Genomic DNA, 18,664 nt, shown 5'->3' on the forward strand with positions numbered 1-18,664 from the left:
TTGGGAACCACTGACATACACCCACCTAGGATCAAAAATCCTGTAGTGTGAGCCTGGCTTTAGACTGTGACAACAGGACAAACATGTTGTCATAAAAACAGCCCTAAACTGTACTGATGTATGTAAATAAAAACGGCTCATTCTGAGCTAATAAAAACAATACAGTTCATTATGTCAGGTCTTTATACACCACTGATACTATTGTTATGTAAATTATATTGCATTTCTGTCCTTTCAGATCCTTCTAAAAAACACAATGCATCTAAAGAGCGTCAAAGTAGCCATGACCTAGCCTAGGTTTCCCCATGCTGCCTTGCATGCAAATTTATTCACACTGCAAGTCATTCTGTATGAGACTGATCTGGTGTTAGCCAGACTAGTCATGACCATAAAAAATGACAAAAATATGTAATTTGTGATTACAGCTGTAAATGACAGAAAAGCAAGAATTCAATATAAAATACTTTAACTTACAACATGAAATTTTTTTAAATGAATGAATTCATTGTTTTTAATTTTTCACCATAGTTAATTATGGATACATTATAACAGGAAAAGCAATAAGCCCCAAGAAGAAGTAGGTTACCAGTGCATTTTATAACAGCTAAGGAGCGTTGTTACCCTCCTTAGCTGTTATAAAATGCACTGTAACCCCACTGCTTCGCAGGGCTTATTGCTTTTATAAAACTGTTACTTCATATGTATAGCAGGATTTAATAAAATAAAACACAAATAAGTGCTAATAATATTAGTACAAATATTACTCTTCCGCCAAACAAAGTAGTTCCTCAGACTCAAGTGTGTCTGCAACAGAGCGCAGTTCCCAACCAGAGTATGTGAGCGGAGTGGAGTGAAAAGAATTTGCGCTCCGTGCTCAAAGCATTTCATAATATCTCTGCTCAAGCTCTGCTCTGGGTGTACAATATTCTGCTCCTCGCTCCCTCCCCACACCCTCCTTATAAACGCCTCGCTCCGCGTTTGCTCCATTGTAAATTTTAATTCTCTTTTAAAACAACATCAACCTCGTTGGCTTGTTAAAAGAGTCCATTGCAGTTCTGTAGCAGAATGCGCAATGTATTGTTCAACTCTAATAAAGCATATGGCATAAGTGTTTCAAGGTAAATGACTCAAATTATTTACAAATTTAAATGGCTTTTTTATTTCTGTGTTGGTGGTTTAGGTTGTTATAGCTGTATTAATACTGACCTTTAGATTTTCTTTCCAAATGTAAGCAGAAAACTTGTGTTTTCTTGACATGTGCCTTTTAAGTAATCTTTTGATGTTGTAATCACCTCCCTGCACTCGCGTTCTTCTTTGTCATCATTAACTTTTAAAATCCATTTGTATTTTCCCCCCTTACACTGTAGTATTTCAGAAACTCTTTATTTCTGTCTTTCTTTAACTGTGCGTATTAATAACTTATGAATTCGTCCATCATATAATGCAAAGGCAGAAATCGCGAGGGGGTCAGTAAAATAGAATTAAAAACATAATAAATAACATGATATTATATTAACTCTTTCCCCGCCATTGACGAGATATCTCGTCAATCAAGAGAAAACGCTTCCCCGCCGATGACAAGTATTTCCGTCTTTCCGCAATACCGCTATTATCCGCAACTTTTTAAAACTGGAAGTATTGTCCTATGGCAAGCTTCTGCATGTCTGTGTCTGTTTTAAAGATCGCTCTGAATGGGATCTCGATGAAAAGTCTGTCACAAAAATGGAATTATCTCAGCTTTTTGCTCAAAATGTGGTGTTTTTGCAGAAACCTACCCATATTCAAAGGCTGATTACAAGAGAACTACTAAAGGTAGGATGAAACGTTTTTTTTTTTTTTTTGTAAGGAGAGGGTCTTTTTTTTAATTTTGTATATTTTATTTTAATATATTTGAAGAAGAAAATTTTATGGAAGGCATTAAACTTTTGTGAAAATCATGAAAAACCCTGGCGCTGGCTGGCAACTTTTTTAAAAAAATGGTGGCGGGGAAAGAGTTAATGTTTGTGTAGTTAAACAATACAAAACAAATGCAACTGGGGCCAAAATATATGTTTAGAAACATTTTCAGTGCCCCTCCCTTGTCTCACAGTGTTTTTGGTTCTTGCTCGTGACTCAGCGATAGTGGAGCTTTTTCGGAGCGAGAGAAAATCACGACGCTCCGACATTCAAAAAATCCGCTCCGCGCTCCTGGCAAAATCCGCTCCTCCTCCACTCCTCGCTCTACCCTGCTCACATACTCTGTTCCCAACCAACACAGACGCAGCAAAGACACATTGAAAAATATGATTTAAGACTGTGGTGTTTATGTATAGAAATCATCATTCATCTAAAATATACATTAACTTTTTTATTGTGCAAACTGTTGAAGTGATGATTAAATATGCTTGGAAGCATGCTTAACTCTTTCCCCGTCAGCAGTCTTTTTTAAAAAAGTTTTAGGTTTAATGGCTTCCAGAAAAATGATTTATTTAAATAAACATAAAACATCAAATGAAAGAACAGACACTCAGCTTAAAAAAAAAGTTTCATCCTACCCTCATTTGTTCTCTTATCACCTCTTAAATTTTGAGCTGAAAGCTGAGATAATTCCATTTTTGTGAAGAACTTTTGTAGGACATCAGAGCCATCATCAAAACTTACACTGTGTTTTTAGTGTTGAGTGAATGCGTCAGTGTTTAAGTCGGGTAAGATCACCACCTAGTGGATAATAGCGGAAATATGAATTTGAGCTTAAAGAACTCCTTAGGAAAGTGTTTCTCTTTATTAACAATATTTATTGACATTTATCTGTATGTCGCCATAATTGTGCAATTGTAGAAAAATAAAAAATGATTAAAGACTATTGTGTTTATTTTCATAAATCAGTACGTAGCAACAGTGGCGCAGTGATGCTTCTGTAAATGCGGTCGGAACCGTGGGGTTACCGGGTATTTTATCACGGCTTAGAACGCGTTTCGAACAATCAGAATGAAAAACCAGAACTGGACATTTTATAATAAGTGATTTTAGTGATGTTTCATCTAGATTACAGGTCGGCAAGTAAGTTTGGCATTGGGACAAAAATATTTCGGCACTAGATGGTGGGTCAAAACACAGTCAAAAAAGTCAAATTACAAAACAAAATTAATTCCTTAAAAATTGGTGTTATTGTTTGGTTTGCAGCTTATTGCATGGATCAAACAATGTTTTAACATAAATTACCTGCTCTGATATAATGGTCATAATAAAATTAGTCTTCTCTACCTAAATTGACTGGACACAGATTTTGGAACAAAAGATTATGCGTGTCACTGATTAAATCAAACAACCAATTACAGGTGATCATTATCCTGCCCAAAAGTCATCTTGATCAAGTGAGTGCGTGTTGTCCAGTTGCGAGAGCTGATCTATTCTGTGTGATGACCCAGCATCACTGTGGTTCCTTTAAAAACAGTAAACACAGGATAGAGAGGTTGAGTGAATTTAATTTGGACTCTGTGGATGAGGTCCATTTTGTGAGAGACGTTGTAAAAGGACACAGTTCCTGCACTGTGATCCACAAACACTCCTATTCTAGAGCAACTGGAGGACACAGGGAGTTTAGTCATTAAACTGTTGTTCACAGCTGAGGATGTCAAGGGTTCTGTGTTGGACTGGCTCCTGACTATAGCATGAGATTGGTTGGGCAGATCATTTTACAAAGACATCTAGTCGGATTTATCAGATTGTGTCTCCTGTCTTTAAAAAGATACTCGTGTTGTTCAAGGTGATTCTGACAGTAAGATTTCAGACACTCCAGATAGGACTTGACAGCTTTGTATTCAGTACATGCGTCACAATGCACACAATCATGTCCAGGATAACAGTGAGCAGGTCTTGGAGAGAAAGCGTGGATGCACTGAGGACATATGTAGACTCTCTTCTCATCCTGATAGCAGTAGCCTGTAAAACAGTTCTCACAGTAGTGGTGTCCACAGGCAAAGGTCATCAGATCCTTCTTTAGATCCAGACACACTGAACATCTGAACTGTTCCTGAGAAAAACTGCCCTATGTCACGAGTGAGATTTAGGGCGGAACTAAAGCTGGGAGGAAAAGTTCCACCCGGACCGATTTACGCAAACACCCGTCACTTCCGGGTAACCCCGGGCAACGAGATCAGGAGTAATACGCATCAGGTGTGTGTGATGAGGTGGCTAATGTTGACTGGGCAATTCATACGCTGTGAGGAGTATAAAGGAAGCGTGTGAAACACAGGAAGGGTGCTTGTGGATGGTTGGAAAGAGGCGCTGCGGCGAAGTTGCGTATATGTTACAGAGACAAGGCAAACGGGCAGAAACAACGGAGAGGATACACTGAAGCGGATGAAGGATTTGGAGACGATTTGTCAAAACAGGTTTGAAGAAAGCTACATTTGAAGGATTTACCTGTGTGTGCATGTTATCTTGAAGGCTGCAAAGAGAGACGATCTCTGGGCGGAAATACTGCAGTGTTGTGGGCTTTCTGGAGAGCTGTTGAAAGAGAAAGTACGACACGGAGGAAGGGAGACAAACGTTACGAAGACTGAGTACAAGAGGTTTGTTTACTTTCACTGAGACATCAGAAAACGGAGATTAAATTCTTGTGTGGAGTGTTGTTATTGTTCAGTGGCCCCACCGTGGAGGACGAAGCCGGTGGGTGAGCCAGAGGATTGCAGGGCACGCATACCATTGTGTGGGGACCCGCGACACCTATACCACTGCCCGTGGCAGTGATCTCAACGTTTCCCTCAATGTGGAACTTGACCTTGTGTGGAAGTATTGGCCTTACCAATCACTAATAGTGTGGATTGCAGTGAGTGAGTGTGCTTTATTGACGTGTGTGCACCTGAAGTATTGCAGTGCTGTGCCGTGTCTCCTGTTGCCTATACCCGCTTCTAGGTCAAGAAAATCACTGTGGGTGTTCCGTGTACTGCTGTGGTGCAACTACCATCGAGTATTTATCATTCTACAACCCCCGCCGGTGTGCCCCGGCTCGAAAGAAGTGAGTGAGTACAGCGAGAGAGGTATTGTGGAAAGACCATACTGTGATAAGGGGAGTGGAGAAACTGTTGCAAACCAGTCTAACTGTTGTGTGCATGTCTGGTACTGGGGAGAAAGTCCAGCCATCTGCCTCACTGATTTAGGTGCCTCCCTGGCCCTGGAAAGGAATGGGAAGCGAACGTGTCCAGCTGACTGCAAGGATGCAGCATTGTGGTTACATCTACACCCTTCTTCCAGGAAGACACTGGCCGTGCTCGGTCCGACGAGTAGCAGTTGGAAGTGGGTAATGACCGCCCTTCCTAGTCCTTGACCCAAGCCTAGGGGACATATGGTTTCTTTTGCCCCTGTTGAAATACCTGAATGTGAAGCCTCTGAGTGTGATTAGAATCGAGCTAAAAGCTATACTTATCTTAAAAGTCTTGTAAATCCAGAACAGCATGCCCAGTGAATCACAGAGTATTACCAGAATCGAGCTAAGAGTCATACTTGCCTGAAAAAAGCCTTGCAAGTTCAGAACCGCACGCCCAGTGAACCACAGAGCATTACCAGAATCGAGCTAAAAGCTATACTTGCCTCAAAAGTCTTGCAAGTCCAGAACAGCACGCCCAGTGAGCCAGCGCATTATTAGAATCGAGCTAAAAGCTATACTTACCTTGAAAGCCTTGCAAGTTCAGAGCCGTCCGCCCAGTGAACCACGGAGTATTACCCAAATTGAGCCAAAAGTTATATTTACCTTGCACCTTTGTCAGTCCAGCCCAGCGTGCCTCCACTACGGCCTAGAGCACCCCGAATCGACATGCAGAGTTATCCCTACTCCGTCAGCCCTGTCTCTTACCTGTGACTGTAGGGGCCTCCGGGTCGAGTTGTGAAGACCGTGGGTCCGCGGACGGAAGGACGTCATTCCAGTACCCTGTGGAAAGAGGCAAACAGAGGAACAAGTTATTCTCACGACAGAACTAACGGCAATACTTACCTGGGTAGATCACTTGTGTTCTCAGGGGCCCGCGCCGTGGCCCGCGAGACATTCACCCCCAGTCTACCGGGAGGGAGTTACGGACTCAGTGTCCGGTAGAAAGCAGAAGTGAGACAAGGACGCCCCACTTGGAATCACGGAGCATACCCCTTGACGGGGTGCAGGTAGTTGCTCTTGACCTTCCATCCGCTTATTGTGTGTTTCATTTCTGCCTCCAGGTGAAAAGGAGGGTGCCACGTGTCAACGATAAACAAGGCAGAGGACCAAGGGACCCCCAGGAGGAAATACATACCGACCATTGGATGAAGGAGCTCCGTCCCCCTTTCCCCTCTCTGTGGGTGTCCTTACCCCTGGCACCTGGCCCTCTCCTCCCCTGCAAGAAAAAGGAACAAGACGTTATTTTAAATTCCCCTTTCCCTTCCCAACTATATTTTTAATTAATCTAATAAAGATTGTCTTAATTTTACCCTGTCCTCGTGTGCTTGGTCATTGGGGTACTTTTGGGGACCTCCTCGAGGTGGAACTTAGGGAGGGAAGTTAGTGGTTCACTCCGACTGGTAACATATGCCATTTTGCTGTATGTACAGATTGACAGAAACACAACAGCTCAATAACATCTACGTTTTGTTTCCTCTCAACTAAACTGCCAACACAGTCTCATGGAAATTTGTTGGAGAGACGTGTGCAAAACAGGTGTGTCTGTGAGGTGTGGCTTACCTGTGTTTTGTGCACATTCACAGCTAATAAAAGCCTTTCACTTAGAGTACACTACAAACACTACTGCAAGTGTATCAGCCCAACTATAATGCCTACCCACATGAAAAAATACTGTTGTAAACTATAGTATTTACTACACATACCATAGTATGAACTATAGTAAACTGATAAACTCTAGTAAGTACCATAGTATACTTTAGTTCTTACTACAGTAAACTATAGTGTATTGTATACTATAGGATAGTATAGTATTTGCTAGAGTAATAATTTTACTTCATTTAGTTAGATTACTATAAATTACTAAAGTACTTTTAATACGGTTTACTGTAGTATATTTACGATAGCATGGTTCAAAAACACTATAGTATTTACTAGAGTAATTTTACCACATATTTCTATGGTAATTTTACTATAATATACTATAGTATTTTGTCATTTGGGTAAACATGATGTTGAATGCTTTTTAACACATGTCCTATTTTGGCATTTACAGAATATCCACTAAATGCAGGAATATAAAAATTAATACCATAGTATTTTAGGTTTTATCTGCAGTAAAACCAGAATAATATAAATCATTCTCAGCCCCTATCGTTAACCCTAGCAAAACCCCATCATTATTATAATGTAATGTATATTTTTACCAAATTCACCAATGAAAACTGGTCATATTTATATGAATCCTTTAAATATTAGCATGAATCTAAACCCATTTTACAAACAGTTGTGTTATGATGTTACAGGCTAAAACAAAATGTATCAGACCGTTTCTTTGCCTATCAAGTAAACATACTGTACAATATTTATAAACTAGACATCCAGAGGTTTATATTTCAATACCAATTTCGACAGGACATCGGATGGAAAACATCACATGGTTCAAATGCATACTTGCTGAACAAAACACCTACAACCAGCCTAAACATGATGTCTGTTTTTAACTGGTTAAGCAGGATTGTTTTAGGCTCTGTTTACACTTGGTAAGATGCGTTTTGGTCAATCAGATCAGGTTAGGGTAATGATGCTAAATACAGGAGTAAACAGGATGCAAAACGTTTGTGCTTGTCTTTTAGTCGAAAACGCATTCTACCAGAGGGGTGGTTTCACTTACAGGGATTATCTTAAACCAGGACTAGACCTTAGTTTAATAAGAAAATATAACTAGTTTTAACAAACATGCCTTACTAAACATTACCTGTGTCCATTTTGAGGCAAAACAAAGGGCACTGATGTATTTTAAGATATCTCAGTGCAAGTGGTTTTCAGCTTGGAAAGCTCTTACATTCATTTTAATTTAGGACTAGTCTAATCCCTGTCCGAGAAACCACACCTAAATTTATAAGTGTCAACTTTATAATTGTTAATATTCTGTTATAAGACTTTGATGTGTGAGCCTACTAATGCGGCCTCGGGAGCTTGCAAGACTTTCAGTTGAGAAACGGACAATGTTTTTACATCGTCCCTGACTTCTAGCGCAAACCCATAGTGTTCAGCGTGGTGTCTTTCAGCCCTTTTCATTTTTTTTAAATGAAAGTTGCGTGAGCTTATTTCATCAATTGTACTGACATATCCAAGAAAGCCCTTACATATACAAATCATTGTGCATTATGTTTACTAACAACACAAGCAGCGGTATTTCACACAGCTGTGACATAATATTAGTGTGCATCAATTTTCTCTTTCTCATTTTATTAAGGTAAGAATATGCTAAGTAAAAGGGTTGCATAACGATTAATCACAATTAATCTATTGCAGAATAAAGGTTTTTGTTCATATATGTGCGTGTACTGTGTATAATAACTTTGTATAAATAAATACACACACACATGCATGTATACATTTAAGATATGTTTACATGGGTATATACATTTGTATATTTATGTATAATTTATATTATATATAAATATAAATCCTTAATATATAAATATTTTTTTTCTTAAAATGATACATGAATGTGTCTATATTTATATATACATAATTATAATTCACAGTTCAAACAAATAAATGGTGTAAACAAAAACCTTTATTCTGCAATAGATTCATCACGATTAATCGTTATGCAACCCTACTTAGGAACTGTAAGAATTTTAAGGGGGTCCTTTGAAATTTTTCTCCCCTGTAAGCCCTAGGGCAGTAATTCTCAAACTGGGGGCCCAGGTCAATCACATTATATTATAAAATACATACATTTATCATACATTCTGTGTAATTAAACCTAAAAAAACAATGTATAATTTGATATGTTTTGTTTAATTCAAATTTTACGTTTTTGAATGTTTTATGTCATAAATTTTCTTTGGGGGCATGAAGGGATGCACCGTATACACAAGGGGGCCGCACGCCGAAAAAGTTTCTGTAACATTGTTGTAATATATAATAAAATATACTTTTTGTAGCTAGCCATTTTATGCATTGCAAAATTGCTTTTATGTTATGTTAATTTTCAAAAAGTTCCTATAATTATCAAGAATAAGGTGGTAACACTAGAAGTGTCTTAAGTGTCAGGGTCAGAAATTATGGGGGACTTAAATGCCTCATACACATTAACAGACTGATAGATTGAGCAACAAAATAGATTTTTAATTTTTGTCTTTACAAAAGAAATGTATGATCATTATGTATGTGATATGTATGTGATATGATCATGGCAGATACATTTCTGTATTCAACATACAACCATCCTGACAACATTGCATTTTAATTTTGTCCACTGTGTGAAAATAAAACAATCATCAGTTCTATAACATGAACAATTTTAAGATTCAGCAGAACAGTTGAAAAGTGGACTTATCGAGACCATGACTTCAAAATAATTTCACTATGTCAAAATAACCAATATATTTGTTTTAACTATTAATTTGTAATTAAGGCAATATCACGGTATTTGTTAAATGCTCAATAAAGCAATGCCAAATAAACATCTTCTGAACTTGAAGTGATTAAATTATTTTTGAAATAAAAGTAATTTTTACTCTTGGCTCTGTAACAGCACTATATACAATAGTGTGGAATGTAATTTTCTTAACATTCAAAATAACTTCAATCTTTGCACATCCGTTTTGTGCAATTCTACAACTTTATTTTAGATCCATTTTTAACAAAAAACCCAGGATAGAGAGGCTGCGTAAAAGTAGTTTGGACTTTGTGGATGAGGGTCATCGTGTCGGAGACTCCGTAGTAGGCCAGAGTGCCTGCCGTGTGATCCAGAAACACTCCTATTCTAGAGCAACTGATGGACACAGGGAGTTTGGTCCGTTTACCATTCTGCATAAAAAAGTAGCTGGTTGGTAAGCAGAACAAACACCAGGACGGACTATTTCCTCCAAATACACACTCATAACCATTTCCCTTCCTGCTGATGCTCTTATATGAGACTGATACATGAACACCATCATTCCCACTCCACTCAACCTCCCAGTAACAGCGTCCAGTCACACTCTCTTTACACAACACCTGCCACCAGTAATTAAATCTGTCTGGATGATCAGGATAAGGTTGGTCCGTATTGGTGTGAGTAACCGTTTTGTTCCAATCAGACAGACAAAGGCGTTTATTCACAGTGTTTGAATCCAGTGTGAACTGACTAGAATCTAGTAGAGATAAAACAAACAATTGCAGCAGTTAAAAAAAAAAAAACTTTAATTAAAAACTATACATTTTCATATATAAATATTTTGTTGATAGGTTTGTTTAATATATTATTTATAATTTTTAAATGAATGAAATTCAGTGGAAATTACTGATCTATCAAAATAAATTTTTTTATTCTTATGTATTTGTGGATATACAGTAAAAAATGTTTTTAAAATGTCTTACATTTCAAAAACTCCTTCCTGGTCTTGGGTTCATCAGATAAAATTGTGATGTGTGTAACTAAGAGCATAAAGAGATATAACATAAATATAAATAACAAGGTAACTATATAATTATGACAAATATTTCTTATAGTAACTAAGTCTGCTACTTTACCTCTATCAGACATCTTTTCTATCTCGTCTCTACAGAAATTCTCCACTTTGTCTTTCAATTGAGAGACAGATTTTCTTACATCATCAAACGAAAGGAGAGAAAAGTTGCGTGAGACTTTAGATTCAGAAGCTGCAGAAAGAGACCGACAACTCTGCAAAAGCAAACACACAAATATCTTTATTAGAGCCCAACCGATATGCTTTTTTTTTGGGGGGGGGGCATACCGAAACAGGTATTAGTGGGTAAAAAGCCCGATAACGATATATCTGCCGATATTCTATGTGTATATTATAGTACAGTACACAAATACTACAGTATATACACACTACAGTACTGTACATAGAATACACTATATAGGTGCACAAAACAGTAAACTTGACAAAACACAAACAGAACAATATATATAACTTCAATCATTGGCAGTTTTGAAGAGAATAACTTTATATTAGACTTGTATTGAAAATGAAACTTATGGAGTAATTGTTATTAACTTTACAGTAAGTTATGTACTTCACAAATAAGTTACCACAACTTACCATTAAGAAGGCAATACTTGACTGACAACATACTGATGTAGGCTAATGTGTAATGTACTGCACAATGTTTTTATCTAGTTTGCAACACTTCTCGTCGTGAATGTTGATATGCATGTAAATCTCTCGTTTTAAAGAGCCAGTAAGATGACAATTTTAAGCATCCTATCACTGTTTATAAGTCCGGGACAACAGGTTTAAATGCATGCAAGGTCAAAAAACACTGTAATTTTCTCAAAATATACATTTAAAATTACCCCATTTCTCAGAGATCCCCAAACGATTCGTGTGAAGGCGTTAAACGACTCAGTCTGCCTAAACCCCACCTTTCAGTAGCCTACTCTGCTCTGATTGGTCAACTGACAGAGTGTATTTGCACACATCACAGATCAGTCGCACACATCACAGATCAGTGGCACAGACCAACAATAGTGCAACATGTATTGACCTCGTGCTAACATGATTTACTGAGAAGACATTGTCAACATCAACACACATCATTCATCATTAATCCAGGCAATAACAATGATGATTGAAACTAACATTTTACACTCATTTAAGCATTTATGTAAACTAACCAGGTCATAGCAAAACCGCAAGTAAGCATGCGTTAGCCGTTTGCTAACATGACTCTCTGACAGTAAATGAACAGTTTAAACACACAACATCATTCATCATTAACCCAAACAATACAAACGACGATTGAAACTAACAATTTTACACTCATTTAAGCATTTATCTAAACTAACCGGGTCATAGCAAAACCGTAAATAAGCATGCGTTAGCCGTTTGCTAACATGACTCTCTGAGAGTAAATTAACAGTTTAAACAACGACATCATTCAACATTAATCCAAGCAATAGAAACGATGATCGAAACTAACAAATTTACACTCATTTAAGCATTCATGTAAGCTAACCGGGTCATAGCAAACCGTAAGTTTGCTAACGTGACTCTCTGACTGACAATGACATCATTCATCATTAATCCAAGCAATAAAAATGATGATAGACATTTTACACTCATTTAAGCAAGTATGTAGCTATAATCATACTTACAGGTTGTGGTTACGAGACACATGTTGTTCTAAATAAAGTGGGTACTGAACCATCTTTCATTGCCAAACGTCTAAATCCCTCAGTTAAAAATAAACTTTAACCACTGATTCTTCACAGCCAAACACGTTTAGTATATCCCTCCTTGAAAAAGTCTCATTTGGTAGTGAAAACAACACAAACTGAAAACACAGCGTGAGCTGATGTTTACACACACTAACTAGCTGTGGGTGGGTCACAGTTTTCGTTTCTCCCGCAGGCAAGGCTGTAGGTGGAGATTAGTATCTCATGTGACGTGGATGCGTTCGTGTGACGTGGAAGACTCGTTTCAGCGATTCAGAGTCAACTCCCTGCTTTAGAAGTCAATAACTTTATTAATCGTGCACATTTTGGTTAAACTACTTTACACGTTGTTTACATTGATGAACAGCTACATGACACACTGCAATAAAGGTTAGTTTCGATTTTGGATCTGTGTGGCTCTTTAAAGAGCTGAACCATAACTTTTGTTGTGATGATGCACGCGTCCTCACTACGACATGCTAGGGCTGAACGATTTGACCTAAAATCAAAACCTCGGTTAATTTAACATTTTACATCGGTTACTAATAATGATCGATTTTTTTTTGCCTCATAGTTCGTTGGCAAGGTTTGTATTTTAAATTTGCTCAGATATTAAAGGTGGGATATTTTTTTCTATTGAAAGGGCATTTGTTGTTATCTTTGTGATTTTAAACGAATTAAGTGAAGAGGAAAGTATTAGTTGTTAAGGTTATTTATTGAACATTTTGACTTCATATTTTGGCTGTATATCTGCGGCTTATACGCCGATACAGTTATATCTGGGACAGATGTATCGGTCAGGCTCTAATCTTTATTATCTAAAAACTTTCTTAACTGGACTGAAATACAATCAGACTTAATTGATCTACAGTAGCATTTTAAATGTATCTGTGTTATATGCAATCATTTTATGTCTTTTATGCATCCTTTTCTTGGTGTTTTTCTGGAGCTACTAACTAGCACATAATATGCAATAACTGTTAAGAACAGAAGTGAGATTCCAGACTTTGGTTACCTGCAAGAATTGAATGTGGTCATCTATGCATGATAGCTGCTTCAGCTCAGCGTCTTTTTTCCTCACATCAGACATCTCCTGCTCCAGTTGCTTTAAGAGTCCTTCAGCTCGGCTCACTGCAGTCTCTTCCTGATCTCTTATCAGCTGTGTCACCTCCGAGCGAAGTCTCTCAATAGAGTGGATCAGCTCAGTGAAGATCCCCTCACTTTCCTCCACTACTGTCTGTGCAGATCTCTGTTAAGACACACATTTTACTGATACAGACTGTGATCCACATCGAGACTTTAAGATCTAAATCACTGAAGAAGAAACTAAACTGTATTTGAAGCTGCCAGCCGTCAGCAGATATTTATCCGTTTAAAACTCACCTTATGAGACCTCACAGCCTCTCTCAGATCCTGAATCTCCTCCTCTCTCTCCTGGATGCTCTGTTGAACTTTTCTCTGTGTGTCTCCCAAAAGTGTCTGTAAATACGCAAGCATGGATTTAAAAGTTTTTGTTTACATCATATATGTGCGTGTACTGTGTATAATAATTATACATTTATAAATACACACAGATGCAAGTATATGCATTTAAGAAATATATGTACATATACACATTTTTATATTTATAATTTATATTATACATAATTATAATTATTTAATTATACATGCATGTGTGTGAATATAACACACATATGCATTATACACAGTACACACACACACACTCACCTAAAGGATTATTAGGAACACCCGTTCAATTTCTCATTAATGGAATTATCTAATCAACCAATCAGATGGCAGTTGCTTTAATGCATTTAGGGGTGTGGTCCTGGTCAAGACAATCTCCTGAACTCCAAACTGAATGTCAGAATGGGAAAGAAAGGTGATTTGAGCAATTTTGAGCGTGGCATGGGTGTTGGTGCCAGACAGGGCGGTCTGAGTATTTCACAATCTGCTCAGTTACTGAGATTTTCACACACAGCCATTTCTAGGGTTTACAAAGAATGGTGTGAAATGGGAAAAACATCCAGTATGCGGCAGTCCTGTGGGCGAAAATGCCTTGTTGATGCTAGAGGTCAGAGGAGAATGGGCCGACTGATTCAAGCTGGTAGAAGAGCAACTTTGACTGAAATAACCACACATTACAACCGAAGTATGCAGCAAAGCATTTGTAAAGCCACAACACGCACAACCTTGAGGCGGATGGGCTACAACAGCAGAAGACCCCACCGGGTACCATTCATCTCCACTACAAATAGAATTTCCATGAGCTCACCAAAATTGGACAGTTGAAGTCTGGAAAAATGTTGCCTGGTCTGATGAGTCTCGAATTCTGTTGAGACATTTAGATGCTAGAGTCAGAATTTGGCGTAAACAGAATGAGAACATGGATCCATCGTGCCTTGTATACTAAAATGGCCCCCACAGTCACCAGATCTCTACCCAATAGAGCATCTTTGGGATGTGGTGGAACGGGAGCTTCGTGCCCTGGATGTGTATCCCACAAATCTCCAACTGCAAGATGCTATCCTATCAATATGGGCCAACATTTCTAAAGAATGCTTTCAGCACCTTGTTGAATCAATGCCACATAGAATCAAGGCAGTTCTGAAGGCGAAAGGGGGTCAAACACAGTATTAGTATAGTGTTCCTAATAATCCTTTAGGTGAGTGTATGACGTAAAGAAAAACTTTTAGTCTGCAAACAATTAGTCCAGGGATGTCAAATTATGCAATTTCCATATTCGATGATCGTTTAAATTTACAATCAATCAACTGAATAATTGTTAACAGTAATAGTGCAATAAGCCTTTACAGCAGTGGCATATAGCCAATGACATAAAAGTGTGCATAAAAATGCCAGCTTACACACTGAAATTAAAAGATTTTATTTTGTTTAAATAACATGCTAGTGGGATTGTAAAATGAGTCATGTAGTTTGTGTTTTGATAAAAATCATCAATTTAATCTTGTAATGAAATGTGACTAATAGACACAGTAACTCCGCCTCATAACGGGCATCCCGCACAGTCGGATAAAAGTCTGTGCGTCCATGAAAAAATTTCATTATCAAGTGTTATTTTTCTAGTTATTCACCTCGCTTTCCGAGTCATTGATATACCGCTTGCTGTTGTAATTATATCCAAGCAGCACACGAAGGGCACTTTTCCGGTTGTCACTTATCAAAAAAAACAAAAGACACCTGCGGTGCTCATGCGTGTCTCATCAGTAAAGACAATTCCTTGATTGGTATTAAATCGCCATCAGCTGCTTTCAGGTGGAGTGGCATTTACTACACAGAGCCGTAGTTCACAGAGAAGATAGGCAAAGTTGCGTTCATAGTCGAGGAAAATAGACTTCGATGGTCTATGCGGTTTTGCCTGGCTTCTCTGTGGGCTGCGGCTCTGTGTAGTAAATGCCGCTCCACCTGAAAGCAGCTGATGGCGATTTAATACCAATCAAGGAATCGGCTTTACTGATGAAACATGCATGAGAATCGCAGCCGCTTTTTCGCACAGCCCTTGTTTCTTTTATGGGCAGTTTTAGTACAGGACAGGACGTACAGTGGAAGTCCTTATATAGACACAAACCGCAACCGGTATAACGTGCACACACATCAACCAAGAACTGACACGAAATCAACATCAGGGAAATTGTTTGTGAGGGAAATTTAAGCTTGTTCTGCTTCCTAAAGAAGCCAGCATTATGGAAAGATACTTTGTTTATCCGGGGTAGCAGCGGAGTTGAGCGTGTTTGTTTGTTTGTTTAAAGCTGGGTTTCGTTGAAATGGGGCGGCCCCAACCATCGCAAGCGGTAAGCTAAACTGCATCAAATGTCTGTGTGTGTTGGCAAATGGTGCGCAAGTGCATGTAAACAAAACGAACATGTAGTAATCCAGAGTGGGATAACGTTTTGTGTGTTGCTTGCTCTTCCACGGTACACCCCCAGGAGCTCGGATTTATTCGAAAAAAAAATCAGTAAAGCTGATCTCTACTTTATAAATTTGATAAAACTAAAGATTTTTTGGATATATAAAGGATGTAATACTAACTCTATAGGTTAGGTACTCAAGATTAACATGTGAAAAGCAAAAACAGCATGTGTTATGTGAGCTTTAAAGTCGCAATGAAATTGAAATGAAAAACTATATATTTTTTTAATATTGTGGTATTATTAACAAATGACTTATCTGTGAGCTTCATTATTTTTAAAAAATTTGTGTATGCTCATTATCTTTAATCAAATCATGGATGGGGCATGCGCAGTACCCAAGGAGTTGCAAACATGGCGGCGCAGTGACGCGACTTCCTTAAAAAAAAAAATGTCCTGCAAAGTAAAGTTAGATCATGAATAAAAATGTGTGGTTTCGTAAAGAAATTGCAATACCTGTTTCTCAGTCCTCTCTGCTGCAGCCGATACACTATCGTGGTTTTTATGGTCGTCCACAACACAGAGCAAACAAATGCACTGCTGGTCAGTACGGCAGAAAACCTCTAACACTCGGTCATGTTGAGGGCAGATCATCCTCAGTCGTCCACTGGCATCAGTTACCTTGTGACGTTTACTTGAGTGAAACTCGTTGTGTAGTTTAAAGTGAGTTTGACAGTAGTGTTCACGACAGAATAGACAGAACTTTACAGCTTTGTCTTTTCTCCCAGTACATATGTCACACTGTTTCACATCTTCAGGGTCAGCAGAACAGCTATCAGAAGGACCAGCAATTATTTTACGTTTTGTGTTCTTGAGCTCCTCCACAACTTCAGCAAACATCACATTCTTATATAAAGCAGGTCTTGGATTAAAAATGTGCCTGCACTGAGGGCAGCTGTAGACTCCCTCCTCATCCTCCTTATTCCAGCAGTCTTTAATACACCCCATACAATAACTATGACCACATGGAATAGTCACTGCGTCTTTCAGTAAATCCAGACATACGGGACAACTAAATTTGTCTTGAAAGAAACTTGCGTGTGCCATTTTACTGTTACACATAGATGTAAATCCACAAAGAACAGCACTTCATGTCAAATAACGCTTGATGTGAGGTCGGTATTGATCGATCTGTACCAGCTTCATTAGTAGAGTTGTGACGCTTGAAACCGCCGCTCTAGTTTAGGAAGTTCCGCCCATAGGTTCCGCCTTAAATTAGTTTTCTTCTTCTTTTAATGTTCAATGGCGGTTGGCTTACCAGCTACAAGGTGCATTACCGCCACCTTATGGAAAGAGAGTGTGAAGCTTTAACAGAGGCAAAAGATATATTTTGAATATTATTATTTCAAATATAATTTAAATTCTTACAGTTAAACCAGATGTTTTAAGTTAGTAAAAAATTATACATTATTTATTCTTCTGTCCAGGTGAACAAATTCCAGGTGAAAAGATTTTTTTAAAAGTAAGGTAGGCTTTTTATATACCTTGTAATGCAACATTGAATGTTCAATTGCCTGTAAATGATCCCAGAATGTACACAAACTTGTTTCATTTTCACAATGATTTAAACCAGAGTGTCCGATCCCTAAGTGAACATGGAATCTTCTTTTCTATTGTTACAATTTTTGTTAAACTTTTACTTTTTACAGTGCATCTATTTCATGGTAAACTATCAGTTTTATCTCCATGTAAAATACTTAATAATGCTCAAAGTCAATCAGAGCATATGATAACATTTATTTGTGTTCCCTCCTAAACCCACTGGAGAGCAAAAATGTTGGCTATTAATCTGTAATGAACTCTGATAAATGTGAACCTGTCTGTGAAAATCCCATTTTTGGTTGTCTTATCATCCTACAAAATGTAAAGAACATTCTGTAAAAATGTAAAAAGTAAGGCCATGTCAAAATTTTAAATTAAAGTGAAATCAAACTTAAAATTAGATTATGAGACTTTAGCCTGGATTCAACAGGCAGGGTCACAAATATCATTCTTTTCTTTCTGCTTAAGGCTGTTTAACCACAAATAGGATCCTTTAACCATCTGTAATTCTACTGTATATTTGCTACATATATGCCTTTTTTAAAATAGTCTTTAAGATTGAGATCGACTCTATATCAGTGCTATATTCAGCAATACAGCAGTGGAGTTCATATTTCTGTAATTCCCACTGTTTGTGCACCTTTATTTGCTGTCCATCTAAAACTCTTGACACTTCTATTATGATGTTCATACTTTCTGTTTTGATTCCATTAGCAAAACAATATGTGCAATATGTACTGACACTGTAGGTATTTATATATGTAAATTCTGATGATAAAGCTTATGGTTTGGAGCAGTTTGCTGGGTGAGTGACAGCTCCAAATAGAGATCATGGGCCATCAATCTGAACTATTTCTGTGATCACTTCACAAAGACTGTGAAGAC

General features: G+C 38.0%; 1 protein-coding gene across 1 annotated transcript; it reads right to left on the reverse strand.

The window, feature by feature from the left end:
• Positions 1–9,245: 9,245 nt before the first annotated feature.
• On the reverse strand, positions 9,246–17,430 carry LOC129442770 (tripartite motif-containing protein 16-like). The gene is made up of 6 exons (XM_073854737.1): positions 16,694–17,430; positions 13,692–13,787; positions 13,324–13,557; positions 10,658–10,808; positions 10,505–10,561; positions 9,246–10,278 (listed from the first exon to the last, which is right to left on the reverse strand). Exons 1-6 carry the CDS (start codon positions 17,297–17,299, stop codon positions 9,758–9,760), a joined length of 1,665 nt encoding a protein of 554 aa, XP_073710838.1. The 5' UTR covers positions 17,300–17,430; the 3' UTR covers positions 9,246–9,757.
• Between the last annotated feature and the right edge of the window lie 1,234 nt (positions 17,431–18,664).

This window comes from Misgurnus anguillicaudatus, chromosome 2 (assembly GCF_027580225.2).
Source record: "Misgurnus anguillicaudatus chromosome 2, ASM2758022v2, whole genome shotgun sequence".
Taxonomy (NCBI): Eukaryota; Metazoa; Chordata; class Actinopteri; order Cypriniformes; family Cobitidae; genus Misgurnus; species Misgurnus anguillicaudatus.

Excerpts from the sequence above, each read along its gene's own strand:
- LOC129442770 (XM_073854737.1), bottom strand. The coding sequence starts at position 17,299 with ATGTGTAACAGTAAAATGGCACACGCAAGTTTCTTTCAAGACAAATTT. Across the intron at positions 10,562-10,657 it reads AGAAAAGATGTCTGATAGAG|TTACACACATCACAATTTTA; the intron begins GTAAAGTAGCAG and ends TTATGCTCTTAG. Across the intron at positions 10,279-10,504 it reads CAGGAAGGAGTTTTTGAAAT|ATTCTAGTCAGTTCACACTG; the intron begins GTAAGACATTTT and ends TATCTCTACTAG.